Source organism: Phascolarctos cinereus, unplaced genomic scaffold, assembly GCF_003287225.1.
Source record: "Phascolarctos cinereus isolate Bilbo 61053 unplaced genomic scaffold, phaCin_HiC Scaffold_726;HRSCAF=1367, whole genome shotgun sequence".
Taxonomy (NCBI): domain Eukaryota; kingdom Metazoa; phylum Chordata; class Mammalia; order Diprotodontia; family Phascolarctidae; genus Phascolarctos; species Phascolarctos cinereus.
The window spans coordinates 411,710,525-411,728,302 of NW_027556098.1; the positions used below are offsets into that span (position 1 = coordinate 411,710,525).

Sequence of the window (17,778 nt, forward strand, 5' to 3'; positions counted from 1 at the left end):
AGGGTTGTTTAACGTTACAATGAGATAATACTTCTAAAGTGTTCAGCATAATGCCTGGCACATAGTATGTGCTATATAAATGCTAGCTATGTTACTAATAATAGGTAGCATTTATATAAACCATTTTCAGGTTTGCAAAGTGTTATCTCATTTGACCCCTACAACTCTGTGAAGTAGATGGTATTATTATCTTCATTTTACAAATGAGGAAACTAAGGCTGAGAGGTATTAAATGACTTGCCCGTGGTCACACAGCTAAGTGTCTGAGGCAGGATTTAAATCCAAGTCTTTCTTATTCCAAATCCAGTACTCTACCCACTGTGCCACCAAGCTGAGCACTTGGGTTCATATATTCCTAGGTATGTCTTGGTAGTGGCAATAATGGGCGTCCTTGCTTTTCCCCTGGAAGAACTCTCACTTTTCTCCATTATGCACATTAGCTCTTGGTTTTAGGTAGATGAGAGTTACTGTATTAAGGAAAGGTCCATTTATTCCTATGCTTTCTAGTGTGGTTTTCTTTTTAAACAAAAACAGAGATTGGATTTTATCAAAAATCTTTTCAGCATCTACTGATATAATCATGTGGTTTTAATTATTTATGTTTAACATAATTTATTACACTTATACTTTTCTTTATGTTTGACCAACTCTATGTTCCTGATAGAAATTCAACTTGGTGATAGTAAATAATCTTTTTAATGCTACTGTGGATTGTTTGCTAAAATTTTATTTAAACATTTTACACTGATGTTCATCAGATGTATTGGTCCATAGTTTTCTTTCTCTGTTGTATGTGCCTAAGATGAGGTGAACTGGCCCATGTGGAAAATCCAAAGTCAAAGTGTCCTTGCTAATCAGTCAGGGAATTGGGTCCATGGGTGGCTGCCACATCTCCACCCAGGGCATGGGAAGGAGACCCAGTCTCTAAAGAGAATTTTCCCAGAATAACCACGTTGTTGCTTAGTTGGGGAGTTGGTTTGTTGCTGCTTCTGTTTTTTTAGTTGCGCGCTCGATTCATTGATCCGGTTTTTTTTTCTTATTTGTTGATCCTAATTGCTACCCATGCCCTTGTGAGTTCAGTTGAAGCATTATAGATTTTTCTCTACCTCCTCATTTTAACTGTAAATGAATCTCTTTGTTTCAACTGGGTTTCTTGCAGATGAAATCTTGTTGGATTCTGTTTTCTAGTCCCTTCTGCTATACTTCTCCTTTTTGTGGGTGAGTTGGTTCCATTCACCTTCATGGTGGTGAATATTAATTGTGTATCTCCTTCCATCCTCTCCTGTTACACTTCTTCCTCTCTTTGCTTCCACCCTCCCTTCCTTAATAACAAGAAGAAATTGGTTAAAAAAAATATTGAGTTTGCCTGACATTTTTGATCTATACATGAAATAGCCTGTTCTGCTTTGTTGCCATTTTTCTCTTCTCTTTGCTCCAACCCTATCCCAGGTTTTAACTCTCTTTTCTTTTCCTTTCCTCATCCTTCCTCCTTGACATTCCCCTCTCCAACAATGGCATTTATTTTGTTTAATACCATGCTGTTCCCAATCCCATGCTCCCTCTTAAATCACTATTTCTCCCTTCCTTGTCCCTGTCCCCTTCTATTTCTCTTGAGAGTTCAATATTTTTCTACACTATATTTTTATTTTTAATACCTTTTTGTTTCATTAAATATTTCCCAATGATCTTTAAAAAAATTAATACTCATTTTTAAAATTTTGAGTTCTAAATTCTCTCCCTCCCACCCCTCCCCTTTCCCTTGAGAAGGTAAACACTATGATATTAATTATATATTTGAAGTCATGCAAAGCACATTTTCATTTAGTCATGTTGCAAGAGAAAACACACACATACAAACCCAAGAAAAATAAAGTGAAAAAAATCTTCAATCTGTAGTCAGAATTCATCAGTTGTCCCTTTTGAGGTGGATAGCATTTTTCATCATGGGTCCTTGGAATTGTCTCGGATCATTGTTTTGATCAGAGTAGCTAAGGTTTTCACATGACAACATTGCTATTACTGTGTGCTGCTGGTTCTGCTGATTTCACTTTGTATCAGTTCACATAAGACTTCCTGGGTTTTTCTGAAACCATTCCCTTCATCATTTCTTGCAGCACAATAGTATTCTATCATAATTCATATCATAATACCACAACTTGTTTAGCCATTCCCCATTTGATGGACATCCCCTCAATTTCCAATTCTTTTTCACTACAAAAAGAGCTGCTACAAATATATTTGTACAAATAGGTTCTTTTCCCTTTTCTTTGATCTGTTTGGGATACAGACTTAGTAGTGGTATTTCTGGGCCAAAGGTTATGTGTAGTTTTACAGTCCTTCAGGCATAGTTCCATATTCCTCTCCAGAATGATTGGATCAGTTCACAGCTCCACCAACAGTGTATTAGTCTCTCAATTTTTTCATATGCCCTCTAGCATTTGTCATTTTCCATTTCTATTATATTAGCCAATTGGATAGGTGTGAAGTGGTACCTCAGAGTTGCTTTAATTTGCTTTTCTTTAATCAATAGTGATTATTGAAAGCTTTGAATTCTACTTCTGAAAACTACTTGTTTGTATCCTTTGACTATCAATTGGGGGATGGCTCTTATTTTTATAAATTTGGCTCAGTTCCCTATATCTTTGAAAAATGAGGCTTTCATTGGAGAAATTTGCTGTAAAATCCCTCCCACCCTCAGTTTCCTAATTTTGACTACATAAGTTTTGTCTGTGCAAAACCCTTTTAATTTAATGTAATCAAAATTACTTCCCTTGATCCTTTCTATCTCTTGTTTGATTATAAGTTTTTCTCTTTTCCATTGAGATGACATAATACCATACTCTTTAAACATGGGTGTGTATAATTATGTTCACTCTCCTTTATGCAGTTTGGATAAAGGTGAATTTGGTGGGACCTTTTCACCCTGGAACATCCATCCTTCCCTAAGGACTTCTCACTTTGGGACATGCCTCTCCTATGCTGGCCCCCTTCTGTCATTGCTGAGATCCTCCTGGGGTCTCCACTTTAGGGATAGGCCTGTTTCCTGCCCTGCTTTCTTGATGTTTAAATACCCTTTATTTTATGCACCTCTATTATGTGATAGTGATTTCCTTCATCTTCCCCCTTCTTTCTTCCCCTTCTCACTCCCATTTCTGTCTTCCCCTGAGACCATCAAAATACCCATAAAACACCCATAAGCCCTCTGTCTGTCATATTTACCTTTCTCTATGACCCTTAAAGATATTATTATTTTTGGGGGGTTAGGCCATGGGGTTAAGTGACTTGCCCAGGGTCACACAGCTAGTAAGTGTTATGTGTCTGAGGCCAGATTTGAACTCAGGTCCTCCTGAATCCAGGGCTGGTACTCTATCCACTGCGCCGCCTCGCTGCCCCTAAAGATATTATTATTATTTATATCTCATATTTATAAGGTATTTTAAGGTTTGCCAAGTGCTTTAGGTATATTATTTCACTTGACATTTACAACAATTTTGTCCAGAAGATGCTATTATTATCCCCACTTTACAAACGAGGAAAATGAGGCTGAAAGAAGCGATTTGCTGTGGTCATATAGCTAGTAAGTGTCTGAGGCAGGACTTGAATTCAAGTCTTCCTCACTCTAAGTCTAGCACTCTATCTATTGTACTACCCGGTTGCCAATTCTAGCATTTTCATTAGAGTGCTTAAAAATAATCTAATTTATTAAAGGTCTATCATTAGCTCCTGTAGAAGTATTTTTAGTTTTGCTAGATAGATTATTCTTGGTTGTAAGCCTTTGTCTTTTGCCTTTTGTAATATCATATTCCAGGCTCTCTTCTCCTTATAGTGGTAGCTGCCAAGTCTTATGTGTCCTATGAGCCTCACTGCATCTCCTTCTTACTTGAACCCTTTTTTTTCTGGATGTTTGTGGCTTTTTTTTTTTTAAACCTGAAAGCTCCAGATTTTGGCTATGATGTTCTTAGGAGTTTTTTTTTTTTTTCAGGAGATGACTAGTAGAATTGTTTTTGGTTTTGTTTGTTTGTTTGTTTTTATTTTGCCTCTGATTTTAAGAGATTTGGGCAGTTTTTGCTTATAATTTCTTGAACAATGGTATCCAGGAGCTGTTTTGGTCATGATTTTCAGATAGTTCAATGAGTCTGTTTTCCAGAGCAGTTGATATTATATCTCTTTACATTTTCTTCTGGTTCCACCCTCTCCACCCCGGCAATCTTCTGATTTTAATATTTATTGTGTGTCATAGAGTCATTGTTTTCTGTTTGGCCCATTGTAATTTTCAAGGCTTTCAGTTCTTGAGTGAGGTTTCCTTTTGTTTATCAAGTACAAGTTTAAGATTTACTGGGGTATTTCCTCATAGTATATCTATGTTTCTCTAGATCCTAATATGATACCATTTTCCTACAAGTTTTCTATTTTAAAAAAATAATTCAGAGTAGCATTTCCTATCCTTCCCCTAGCTGAAATTCAGAACCCAGCCAGCATGGGTTTTTATTTGCCCAGTCATCCAGAACCTAATGGCTCAATGGTATGGGATGTGCTTCTGGAAAGACTCTGATTAACCTCTTGGTTTGTAGTAGTTTGATTCTGAAAACCACTCTGTGGACAACTCAGATATTCTACTCTCTTGCTGGATAAATGATATAGTGACATACTGACCTTTCATAGGATAAGGCAAAACGTGAACTGATTTGGGCTGTCCCAAGTGTCATATGGAGTATATACAAAGTCTACACATAACCAGCAGGTGTAATCTGTGGGATCCTTCTTTCAAGATTTTTTGATTTTTGAAACTTTTTTTTATTGTAACTGTTGCAATGACACTCAGAAGTCACAATTAGTGATGCCCATTTGGGATTTTTTCCCCTGATGTTACTAAATTTTGAGCTGAAACTTATTTTTGATTTTGCTTTATTCTGGGAATTTTTTTGTCCTTTTCAATACTAATTTTGAAAAACTCTTACTACTTCTTTGGAATTACTTCCTTCTGGTAAAGATTTTTATGTTAGTTTTTTTTCCTCTTGGGATTTTTCTCTCTCATGATCAATTATATTTCAAAAGATACCAAGTTCATTTTTACTTCTTTAATGCTATTGGGTACTTATGCATTATTATGTACTATGGATAATTCTTTTTTTGGGGGGAGGAGGTTTAGTGATTCTGCTGCCTGGATATTTCTAGCTTTTTCATATGCTGTTGTTGATGTCTGTCAGTTTCTGCATTTGCATGGGTTTGTACTGCTGCTATGCAGGAGCCCTCTAGATTTACATTTGAATCTTGATTTTACTGCTTTTACTTGTTAACTGCTCCTGAAGCTTTGGTTGGTTGCTTTTGCGTTATTGATTTGCTGAATACAATTTTAACTTGAGCAAAATGGAGGTCGAAATTATAGAAAGGTTTTGTGAAGCAATAAAAAGCAGGAAGAGATCTTTTAATCCCTAGAAGATAATGTTGCGTAAAATAAGAACATCATAAAATTATCAGAAAGAATTTTAAAATATTTGGAGAAAGACATAGTAATCAATGACAAGTGTGGCACAGAGGTGAAGGTCATGGGTTCAAATTCTGCCTTTGATACTTACTACCTTTTTGACTTTGGGCAAGTAATTTCACCTTTCTAGTCCTGTATCCTCATCTGTAAAATAAGGGGATTGGACATTGGTCTTCCAAGGTCCCATTCAACTCTAAACCTGTAAGATCAAGCCAGGAAACACTGCCCCATCTGCCTTTTTTAATGAATGTTGGTCGGTTGTGTCCAACACTTTGTGGCCCCGTTTGGGATTTTGCTCGAGTGGTTTGCCATTCCCTTCTCTAGCTCATTTTACAGATGAGGAAACTGAGGCAGACAGGGTTAAATGACCTGTGGGATCTGAACGCAGGTCTTCACAACACCAGGCCCAGCTCTCTATCCACTGCGCCACTTAGCTGCTTTTTTTGGTGAATAACCCGACACAAATAATCCCTCAAAAATTCTTGATGCAGAAATGATAAAGAGTCTATCAATGATAGACAAATGATAGACAAGAGTACCTGGGAACTGGCCAGAGAAAGGGAATAAGCATTTCTAGAGCACCTGCTATGTGCCAGGCACTGTGCTAAGCACTTTTCATCAATATTATCTCATTTGACCCTCACACCAATTGTCAAAAAAGCTGATGTTTTGAAAAATTGGTAGTTCTAACAGACAGAGAATGCATGGCAGTAGATGAACTGCGAAGCTTGGGTAAGTCAGCACAACATGCTTCCCAGAGATGGTGCTGGGCCCGAAACCCTCATAGCCCAGAGAAGTCAGCTGTCTAGGACCAGCCTTTGACTGAGAAGCCAGCCCTTCTGTGCTAAGGGAGACCAGGAGGCCAGAAGCAATGGATCCAGAGGGAGCAGGAGATGCTTTGGGAAGTGGAGATTGGCCATGGGAACTATGAGGACGCTGCTAGGGCAGAGGTGTCTTCTGGGTGGATTCTGCCTTGTTGAACTCCCCCAGAGGGTGATTCCAATCCACTCGGCATTCACTCCCCAAAGCTGTGGTCTGACCATACTCAATACACTCTAGTAACTTTCCATTGCCTTCAGCATCAAAGAGAAAATCCTCAGTTTGGCCTTCAAAGTCTTCTATAATCTAGCCTCTCCCTCTTCCCTTTCTAGTCTTCTCACACGTCACCCCCTCCACACACTCTCTAATCAAGTGACATCAGCCCTCCTGCTTCTTCCTAGAACAAGACCCTCCATTCTCTCCATCTGGGCATTTTCACTAACTGACCCCCATGCCTGGAATTCTTTCCCTCCTTGTCTCTGCCTACTGGAGGCCCTGGCTTCCTTCCCAACCAAGATCCCACCTTCTCCAGAAAGCCTTCCCCATCCCCTCTTAATTCTAGTGCCTTCCCTCTATTAATTCTCTCCTATTTATTCTGTACATAGCTTGCTTTGTATATGTTTATTTCTGTGTTAGCTCTCCATTAGATCACGGGCTTTTTGAGGACAGGAACTCTCTTTTATCTTTCTTTGTATTCCCAGCACTTAGCACAGTGCGGGGCACACAGTAAGTACCTGACAAAAGCTGACAGACTGCCATTTTTCCTCTTTCCCCACCCACTAACTCTCTTCTCAGAAGATTGTTTGCTCCTGAAACTTATTTCTGTTTCTTCAAAGTTTAACTTCCTGCTTATCTTGTCTTTCGAGCTGATTTTCAGATAATTGTGGTTAACCATTGCATTACTGATTTATGTGACTCATGACTCAAATGCATCAGAGAAAGCTATTAGAGGAGAAAGCCAGGGAGAGGAAGAGAAAAAAAAGATTGCAAGTGCAATTTATATTCACCAGGGCAGGTTTCCAGCCTGGCAGCTCGGCGTTAGGAGAAAATTACCAATTCAATTTTGCAATTTCCCAGAGCCAGGAGAACTTAGACGTGGATCTTTCTAGGCAAAACAAGTCGGCAGTTTTGTTGTGGGGAGGCTTTCTTGAGTGGGTTGAGTAGTGTACCTAGGTAACTTCTTCCCATGGCCTGTTTGAAAGGAAAACCATTCCCTGAGGGAAACAGAGTTGAGGGAGTATCTGTGAGTGGCCTGATACACAAAAATGGGGGCCAATGAGAGTGACAGCCCGCCTACCACCCTAAGCAAAACAACACTACCACCATATCGCTACATATGGCTTAGGATTTTGCCTTACGACTTGTAAACCTTATGATTTTTATAATGATAAGTTAATTAAAATGGTGCTCCTCATATCTAGGAGATTTCCTAACTCAAACTGGACCCTTTATATGTATATAATAGTAAAAAATCAATCTGCTTTGCTGTTGTACCTGAAGGCCACAGTGTCTTTCCATCTGACCAGCCTCTAAAACCTCAGTGTTTCACCTCCCGCATTAGAATGGTTTTGGGTTTTTTTTTGAGAACAGGCTCAGTCTCTACTTTCTTATTTTACTCCGAAGTGGTTTGCACACAGTAAGCACTTAATAGATGTTTGTACATTCATTCATTCATTCAATCAACTTTTAATGGCCTTTTGATTCATTAAACTGGGCAAAATTTAAAGAAAACTGTTGAGTTCCCCTCACAAAGTACTCTGCCCACTTGTCTCCCCATCTTTGTACAGACTGTTGCTGGTGAGGACAACTTTAACCCCGACTGCCAGGGCCTCAAAGGGACAGTTATGAAGTACAAGACCCCAGCCCCCAACATCGGTCATGGGAAAGGGTTGTACAACTCAGAAATCTGCCTAGGTTCAGCTCCTTTAAAAAGGGGGAGAAATAGGGGAGAGGCAAGGAGGGGAGCGTCCTTGCCTCCTCACTAACCCATCAAGAAGCAAGGCAGGAGCAGCGAGGTGGCGCGGTGGATAGAGCGCCAGCCCTGGATTCAGGAGGACCTGAGTTCAAATCCGGCCTCAGACACATAACACTTACTAGCTGTGTGATCCTGGGCAAGTCATTTAATCCCATTGCCTAACCCCCCTCCGCCCCCAAAAAAAGAGTCACGGCAGTGGGGCAGTGGTCAATCTTGTCCTTCTCTGGTCCTATCAGATGCCTGTATCTCTAGCCTCATGACATGTATGCCTGGTAGCTCAGTGGCTATGCCGGCTGCAAGCAGTTTCCATCAGCAGCAGGTGCTGTCTCAGGCACGAGGGATTGAGATTCCACATGACCCCTTAGAGCATCTCCACCTCACTTTCTCTTTTCCCTTGGTCTAAAGGGAAGGAGAGCTAACAAGAAATCTCTCTTTTTCTCTTTCTTTCTCTGTCTGTCTCTCTCATCCTGCTCATCGCTTCTTTTAGCACAGTAATATTCCATCACAAGCATATACCATAACATGTTCAGCCATTCCCCAATTGATTTCCAATTCTTTGTCACCATAAAAAGAGCTGCTACAAATATTCTTATACAAATAGGTCCTTTTCACTCAGATTCTTATAATCTACTCACTGCTCAGATTCCTCAAATCTAGCTACTGTTCAGATTCTTAGAATCTAAGCCAATACTTGCAGACTCCTAGATTCCTCAAGAGTCTGGCTAATATGGTGGATCTTTAAAAAACTTTGTTTTTGGCTGGGAAAAAGAAAACAACCAAATAGGTCCTTTTCCCTTTTCTTTGATCTGTTTGGGATACAAACCTAGTAGTGGTATTGCTGGGTCAAAGAGTACGCACAATTTTACAGCCCTTTAGGCATAGTTCCAAATTGCTCTCCAGAATGGTTGGACCAGTTCACAGATCCACCATCAATGCATTAGTGTTTCAATTTTCCCACATCCCCTCTAACATTTATCATTTTCCTTTTATCTCATAATTAGCCAATCCGGTAGGTGGGAGGTGGTAACCTCAGAGTTGTTTTAATTTGAATTTCTCTAAGCAATAGTGATTTAGAGTATTTTCATATGACTATAAGTAGCTTTGATTACTTTGTCTGAAAACTGTTCATATCCCTTTGACCATTTATCAATTGGGGAGTAGCTCTTATTTTTATAAATTTGACTCAGTTCTCAATATATTTGAGAAATGAGGCTTTTATTAGAGATACTTGTTGTAAAATTTCTTTCACAGTTATGATTACTGTGTTTTTCCCTCCATCCCATTTCCCCCCCTGTTTATCGTCAGAAGTGTTTGCTTCCATCACCTCCCCCAAGCCACTCTCCCTTCTATTAGCTCCACCTGCTCTTATCCCCTTCTCCTCCTGCTTCTGGTAGGGTAAATACAATTGAGTGTGTGTCTTATTCTCTCTTTGAGTCAATTCTGATGAGAGTAAGGTTCAAGCATCTTCCACCACCACCTCCATCTTTCTTTCCATGCAGAGTTTCCCAAAGTGGGCAATACTGCCCCCTGGTCAGGAGAGGGGCTGGAACAATCCAGGGCAGGTGTTGGTAGCCTCTGGTGCAATTAGGCAGGGGGAACATTGAATAAAAATAAGGAGGTGGTGGAAGCATAAGGAAAGAAGTGAAGATAAAAAAAATTTTGAAAAACCATTCATACATTTTTCATCTGTTGTGTAATAGAGTTAAATTCATAGTGATTACATTTTTTTTCCCAAATAAACACACAAAATGCAAGTTATAATTTATCAATGGTCAAACACACCAACAGGTCTTAACAAACAGTGTTGGTAGGCAAACATGGTTGGCAGGAATATGTGCATGTAATGCTTTTTATAATATGATACTATACGGTTACATGATGCAATATTGCGTCATCAAAATTTCAATGCAGGAAAGCCCCACAAATTTACAATAAATCATCAAATTTAAGATGCATCATTTTAAAAATATTTTATATATTTTTAAATGATGCGAATTTTAAAAAATGTTAAAGAATTAAAGAAAGTAGATTTCCAGGGAGCACTGAGTAATTTTTTTTAAAAGGGGGCAGTAGGCCAAATGAGTTTGGGAACTTATGTTCTCCTACTGTAAAAGCTCTTTCAGGCCTCTTTTATGTGAGATAATTTACCCCATTCTACCTCTCTCTTTCCCCTTCTCCCAGTGCAGTACTCTTTTTCACCTCTTCATTTTGTTTTTTTAGATCTCATCCCATCATATTCAACTCACACCTGAGCACTTGGTCTGTGTGTATTCCTTCTAACTGCCCTAATAATGAGGAAGTTCTTAGGAGGTACAAGTATCATCTTCTGTGTAAGGATATAAACAGTTTAACCTTATTGAATCCCTTATAATTTCTCTTTCCTGTTTATCTTTTTTGTTTGTTTTCCTTTTTTTTATTAATTTATTTTGTCAACAATCACTTCCATAAGCTTCTGAGCTTCAAATTTTTCTCCCTCTCTCTCCTTACCTCCCTCCCCAAGACAGCATGCAATCTGATGTAGGCTATACATATACATTCCTATTAAACATATTTTCACATTAGTGATGTTGTAAGGAAGAATTAGAACCAATTGGAGGAACCACCAGAAAGAGGAAACAAAACAGAAGAAAAAAAGAGCACTTCAAACTCCATAGTTCTTTCTTTGGATATGGATAGTATTTTCCACCATGAGGCCTTTGGAGATGTCTTAGATCCTTGCATTGCTGAGAAGAGCTAGGTCTATCAAAGTTAGTCATTGCACGATGTGGCTGTTACCGTGTACAACGTTCTCCTGGTTCTGCTCATTTCACTCATCATTCCTGTTTACCTTTTTAATGCTTCTGTTAAGTCTTGTTTCTTTTTTTTTCAAATTTCAATTTTCAAATTCAAATTTTCTATTCAGCTCTGATCTTTTCATCAGGAGTGCTTGAAAGTCTCTATTTCATTAAATATCAGTTTTCCCCCTGAAGGATTATACTCAGTTTTGCTTAGGTGATTCTTGGTTGTAATCCTAGTTCCTTTGCCTTCTGGAGTATCATATCCCCAGTCTTCTTAGACTTTAATGTAGAAGCTGCTAAATCCTGTGTAATCTTGACTGTGGCTACACAGTATTTGACTGTTTCTTTTTGGCTGCTTGCAGTATTTTCTCCTCGACCTGGGAGTTCTGGAAATTGGCTGTAATATTCCTAAGAGCTTTCTCTTGGGGATCTCTTTCAGGAGGTGATTGGTGGATGCTTTCCATTTCTATTTTACCAAATAGCAGGCAGTTTTCTTTGATAGTTTCTTAAAGGATGATGTCTAGGCTCTTTTTCTGATCATGGGTTTCAGGTAGTCCAAGACTTACATTTTCTCTTTTGGATCCATTTTCTAGTCAGTTGCTTTTCCAATGAGATGCTTCACGTTTTCTTCTATTTTTTTCTTCTTTTGATTTTGTTTGATTGATTCCTGATGTTTCATGGAGTCATTAGCTTCCACATTTCCAATTCTAATTTTTAAGGAATTACTTTCTTCAGTGAGCTTTTGTACCCCCTTTTACATGTGGCCAATTCTGCTTGTTAAACAGTTCTCTTCAGTGAATTTTTGTATATCTTTCTCTGTTTGGCCGATTCTGGTTTTTAAGGTGTTATTTTCTTCAGTATTTTTTATGCCTCCTTTACCAAGCTGTTGACTTTTTCTTCATTATTATCTTTTTCTTTTTCTTTTCTTTTCTTTTTTTTGGTGAGGCAGTCGGGGTTAGGTGACTTGCCTATGGTAGAAAGTATCAAGTGTCTGAGGCTGGATTTGAACTCAGGTCCTTCTGACTCCAAGGCTGGAGCTCTATCCACTGTTCCACCTAGCTGCCCCTTTTTCATTATTTTCTTGAGTCACTCTCATTTCTCTTCCCAATTTTTCCTCTACCTCTCTTATTTGATTTTAAAATTCCTTTTTGAGCTCTTGCAGGAATTCTTTTTGGGCCTTAGACATGTAGCAGTTTTGCCTTTGCAGTCTTCATCCGAGTTTATGTTTTGATCTTCCCTGTCACCACAGTAACTTTCTATGGTCAAGTTCTTTCGTTGCTCTTGTTTGCTCATTTTTCTAGCCTGTTTCTTGACTTTTAACTTTAGGTTAAAGTTGGGCTGTGCTCCTGTGGAAGAGGGGGCACCATCCCAAACTTCAGGGTTTTTGTACAACTGTGTTCAGAGCTAGTTCTAGGGGTCTATAAGTTTTCAGTTCTTCTGAAGTTGTATGATTCAAGGAGAGGTGTGGTCACTGCTCTTCCGGCCTCTGCTCTGGTCTGTGAGTAACCACAAGCACGCTTTTCCACCCTGGAACTGTGGCCAGGGTTCCCGCTGCCCTGTGGCCATAACTTCTCCTCCTCACCCTGGGACTGTGACCCAAGATTGTGACCCAGATCCAAGTATGGGCAGTGTAATAGAGTCCTGCACTCAGTGCCAGCAAAGGCACTGGAATCCCTGTAATCTCCTTCTGACCGGTCTTCTGACTTCCGTACCATCGGTGGGCGGAGAGCTCTGGAAGCAGCTGCAGCCCCCCAATTTAGTCATACCCTAAGGCCTGCTGCTGGTTTGCTGAGGAGTTCCACTCTTACCCCCAGTACAGCAGACCTTTCCTGCAGACTCTCTAGGTTGTCTCGGGCTTAAAAAATTGTTTCACCCCATCCTTTTGTGGGTTCCACCACTCCAGAATTCATTCTGAGGCATTATTTAAAGTTGTTTGGAGGGGAATTGGGGAGAGGTCAGGCAAGTCTCTGCCTTTTCTCCTCCATCTTGCCTCTGCCTCTCCAGTGTTCCTATTTTGAAACTCATGGTTTATTCCTAAAATTAAAAGTCGTTAGTATGTTTCCATTCTGAACATGATGACATAATGTGTTTTTAAAGTTCTGACTTTTCCATCATGTTCAAATTCTTGTTAAAATTGTACCCAGTGAAGCAATAATTCAAATATCATAGCTGGAACTTTATAACACTTGGAGATTTTCAAAGCACTTTTCTTACGTTAACTCATTTGATCCTCAAAACCACCCTAGGAGATAGGTGCTATGATTGTCCCCATGTTACAGATGAGTATAGAATTATCTTCAGTAATGAAATGCTGTAAAACATACAAGAAATCGGGACACCATTTGTGTAGCGCCCTCTCTGATACTGTGTGGGTTTGCACTCCAAGGATGCGTAGGCCCCCACTGGGGTGCTTCCTTTTAATAGGCAGCAGACACAATTATCTCAAAGCAAAGACGTCTACTAAGATGGCACCATTTTTTAAAAGGAGCTACACAACATGCCTGCCCCTCCCCAAACCTGAAGTACACTCTCCCAATACACAGAGCAGCAGGAGGAAGAGAGGCAACCAGCTTAGAGCATGCTGGTTGACTCATACCTCTGGTAGTGCAGGGAGCCAATGCCCTTTCTCCTCTTGTGGTCTCCTCACACTGCCTCCTGCTGAGTGCCGCATCTCTGCTGGGCAGGCCATTCAGGTGGGCTCCCGAGGCCTTCTCCTCTCATCAGCTTAACTCCCCAGTGCTGGGGAGCATTGTCTCTTGAATCCATGGCTGGCTCTTTTTTCTGCTGCCAGAGTTCACACTCCTTGGAGTCAACTCCATGGCTTCTCTCTCTTGAACTCTCCCTCTCTCTCCTCTCTTTCTCCTCCCCTCCCCTCTCTTCCCTTCTCCTCACCCCTCCCTCCTCTTCTTTTTGCCTCTCTCCTCTCCTCTTCCCCCTCACCACCTTTGCTCAGTTTAAATACAGGGACCAGGCACCGCAAAGCTGCTTTCTGCCTTCACTATCTCTCCAGGCTGACAAGTGTGCTCTTTCGCGACTACCAGCGTGGTGGCTCGTGCTTGGCCAGCCTAGGGCAAACTATATGTCCATCAGGAAGACTACTTCACGCTTCACAAGGGGATAACAGAGTGTAGATATGGGTTTAACACATTAATACCTCATTACCCCCATTTTCTATCCTTTCCTGTGATTTCATCTCCTAGGTTGCCTGAGGTGAGTGGTGGGGAGGAGGGACCAAACCCTTCCCCTTTCCAATACATAAGGTCAGGGATGGGCACTGGACCTGTGATTTCAACGGTACAAGGAATTCCCTCTACTAATGGAGACTGGTACTTTCTCAACAACTTGTATAGTCTCAGAGAGTTGCCTAGATCACTTAGAGGTAAAATGACTTGTCCAGGGCAACACAGCCAATATGTGCCAGAGGCAGATCTTCTTGACTTTAAGGTTAGTTCTCCAGAAAGACTCAGGGCTGGAGCAGCTACTCCCAGGATGGCCTCAGCAGAAGATGATGCGTCAGTATCCAGCTGCCAGGTCCCCCTGACCTTGAGGGTCTGAGTGAGCTCTGATGCCCTTTGGGTATGCAAGAACAGGAACAGCCTGGCTCCTGTAGCTCCCACCTTTTCCTAAAGCGTAGCCAGGCCTTGGCTTGGGCTAGTCTCTTGGAATCGGAGGATGAGAGCTGGGGGTTTTCTGGTCCAACTCCTCCATGTAACTCCTCTTGGAGTCATATACAACCTGTACATATGAGAGGCTGGATTTGAACCCAGGTCTTCGCAAGTGCAAGTCTAATGAGGGATCATTCACTGCATTCACTAATTGCTCCACTCTTCTAGGAGACAGATACAGCACACAAGCAGATTAATCAGTGCCACCACCTGCGCTTGACTGGGCAGAAGCGTGGAGGTGGGAGGTGGAAGGAGATTCGGGAAAGGAGTGGGGGCCTTGCTGGCTGACCAGCCACGTCTTTTCTCTCCCCATCAGGCAGTTCCTGTTTCCTAGTCCCTGAGTCAACTCCAGCTCCAACCCTTTCTCTAGGCTTGGACTGGAGGAAGGAAGGAGGAGTGATTAGGGCATTTGTCCTGAGAGTTCCCACCTTGCCTCAGACAGTAAAAATAGTGTTCTGTCTTGTTTTTCAGTCCAGAGCAAGGGAAAGAAAAGGCCCAGATGTGATTTAGCTCTGCCTTTGGGGAAGTATATGCAATTATTAGTCATAAAAACCACAAGATTCTCTCTCTTTTTAACTCAGCCAAGGGAAAGATGGTCACAATGGGGGACCAGCCCTCAAACCTGGTCCTTCCTGTAAATCAATATCTGAACCCTAATCCTCCCTATTGCCACCCCCCACTCACAAATAAGGCAAGATACAGGCATACAGCGGGTGGGCCAATCAGGTTTATCTCATTGGCAGGAGGAATTCAAAATACTTCCAAAGAAATCAGACAGGTACTTTGCAGAACAGAATAAGCTTTGGAATCAGTCTCAGTTTACTTGGGAAGAATTGGGAGAAGAAAGAAGGGGAGGCCTTACTCTATGGTTTGATACTGATTTTCCTAGCTAGGGAGGAACAGGGGAGAGAACACTGGGCCTGGAATCAGGAAGACCTGAGTTCCAATTCAGCCACAAGCACATCCTAGCTATGTGACCCTAGACAAGTCATTTCACATCTGTCTGCCTCAATTTCCTCAACTGTAAAATGACAAGAATAATAGCACCGACCTCCCATGATTAAATGTGAGATTAATGAGACACACGTGTAAAAAGCACTTAGCACAGTGCCTGGCTTAATAAATGATCCATCACCTTTCCCCCATTCCTAGAGAGCAGAGAGGGTTTTGCCTTTTTCATCTTTCCCAGCAGGGCCTTGTACATAGAAGGTAGTGGAATTGAATTGATTGGCAGTGTTGAGAGAGCTGTTGAGGGGTCGAGAAAGATGGGAAAAGAGAAAGGTTATGAGATTTAGCAGTTGAATGATAATTAGTGGAGGGAATTAATTGGGAGAGAACACTCCTCTTCAGTGGTGAGATCAAAAGCCTGACTTGCCTGGAAAGAGTTGAGAAGTGGTGGGTGAATCTGTGGTGTTCCTGCTGTTAAGACCTGGGAAGCCTTTGAAGAGGACAGGAATGCTTGTAGCACCAGGGAAAGAGCCAGGAGAGAGGAATATGGAAGAGGGGGGAGAGAAAGAAATGATTGAAAGTACAAGATCGTGGAGGTGATTGGGGTGGGGGTGGGGGGGCACAGGCTTGGGGACACATGTCGAGGGCTTCTCCTGGGTTAGGGAAGGGCTGCCTCTTCCTGGGAGACTGCAGCAAAGCTGACTGCTAGGTTCTAAGCTTGGGTGACTTGGAGGATGATGGTCCTCAGAGCTAAGTGGAGCAGCAGGTTTACTTAGGGGGAGAGATGAGGAATGCAGCCTTCAACACTGTGGAGTTGGAAATGCCAGCTACACTTCCAGGTTTCCAATGAGCAGCTGAACTTACTGAACTGGGGCTCAGGGCAGAAGCTGCGGGATGGAGGTAGAGAATTGAGACTCGGGGGATGAGTGAGATTCAGAAGGTACCGGTGTGGAGACGGAGAGGAGCCCAGCCTTGGAGGACAGCTTCCCTCAGGACTTGATACTGTGGACAGCAGGTGACCAGGGAAGGTTTCTGGGCCAGGAGCTTCCTTATCTCCACATCACCCAAGTCAGTTGGGCTGAGGAGGGTTAGGAGGGAGGGAGCGTCCCTTCCCAGGCCGGCCCTTCTTTCAGCCTGACCCCTTCTTCATCTCTACATCCCATCAGAAATCCTGCAGTTGGCCCCCTGGACAGCCCGCCTCTCCTGCCCCCTCTGCCCTCAATACTCGGTGGCCATGATTCGATCCAACCTGTGGCCTGGGGCCTATGCTTATGCCATTGGCAGGTAAGGGGTTCAGAGGTTCCCCCTGAAACTTCTCCAGGAAGACAGAGGACAAAGTGGGGCTGCGAGGCTGCCAGCACCATTGACTTACTGTGGGGCAGGGATGGGGACCTGAAGTAGATTCAGTCAAAGGGCCGTACTTGAGGACCTAGAGGGCCACGTGGGCTCAGCTCAAAGGTTCTTCACACCTGTTCTGGGGTCTTTGACTAACCTCAGTTTTCCCCTATGAATAACGAATGGGCTCAACTGGACAGTCTGCAAGGTTTCTTAGACCTGGACATGCCATGGTTCTTTGAGGGCAAGCAGGGCCTGGGCTGGCTGGAGGACAGTCAGGGAGGCTCTTAGAGCAGTGTGAAGAGAGACAACCCTCTGACTCCGACTCTAACCCTAACCCTAAATGCGCCCAACCCTAACCTTAACCCTTAGAACAGGGGATGTAAGGGCTGGGAGGGCCTTAGAACAGGGGATGTCAGGGCTGGGAGGGCCTTAGAACAGGGGATGTCAGGGCTGGGAGGGGCCTTAGAACAGGGGATGTCAGGGCTGGGAGGGCCTTAGAACAGGGGATGTCAGGGCTGGGAGGGGCCTTAGAACAGGGAAGGTTAGGGCTGGGAGGGGCTTTAGAACAGGGAATACTAGAAAACAGTACAGGTGAGTCAGAGGAAAATTTCACAAAGGAGGCCTGACTCAGGCTGGATCTTGAAAAGCTAGAGAAGGTCTTCCAGACTTTAAGAACAGTGACAGCCAAGGCTCAGAGTAGGCAGTGAGATATAGCAGAACAGAAGCCTACTTTGGAGTTGGTTTCACATCTTGGCTGTGTGGCTGACCACT

The 17,778-nt window shown here is 42.2% G+C and overlaps 1 protein-coding gene across 1 annotated transcript in view; it reads left to right on the forward strand.

Moving 5' to 3' along the window:
- The window catches only part of RSPH6A (radial spoke head 6 homolog A), a 46,832-nt gene that overhangs the window by 28,148 nt on the left and 906 nt on the right, over nt 1–17,778 (forward strand). Inside the window, exon 5 of the mRNA XM_020979774.1 lies at nt 16,836–16,953. Coding sequence (XP_020835433.1) covers nt 16,836–16,953 — 118 coding nt within the window. The remainder of the gene's footprint in view (nt 1–16,835; nt 16,954–17,778) is intronic.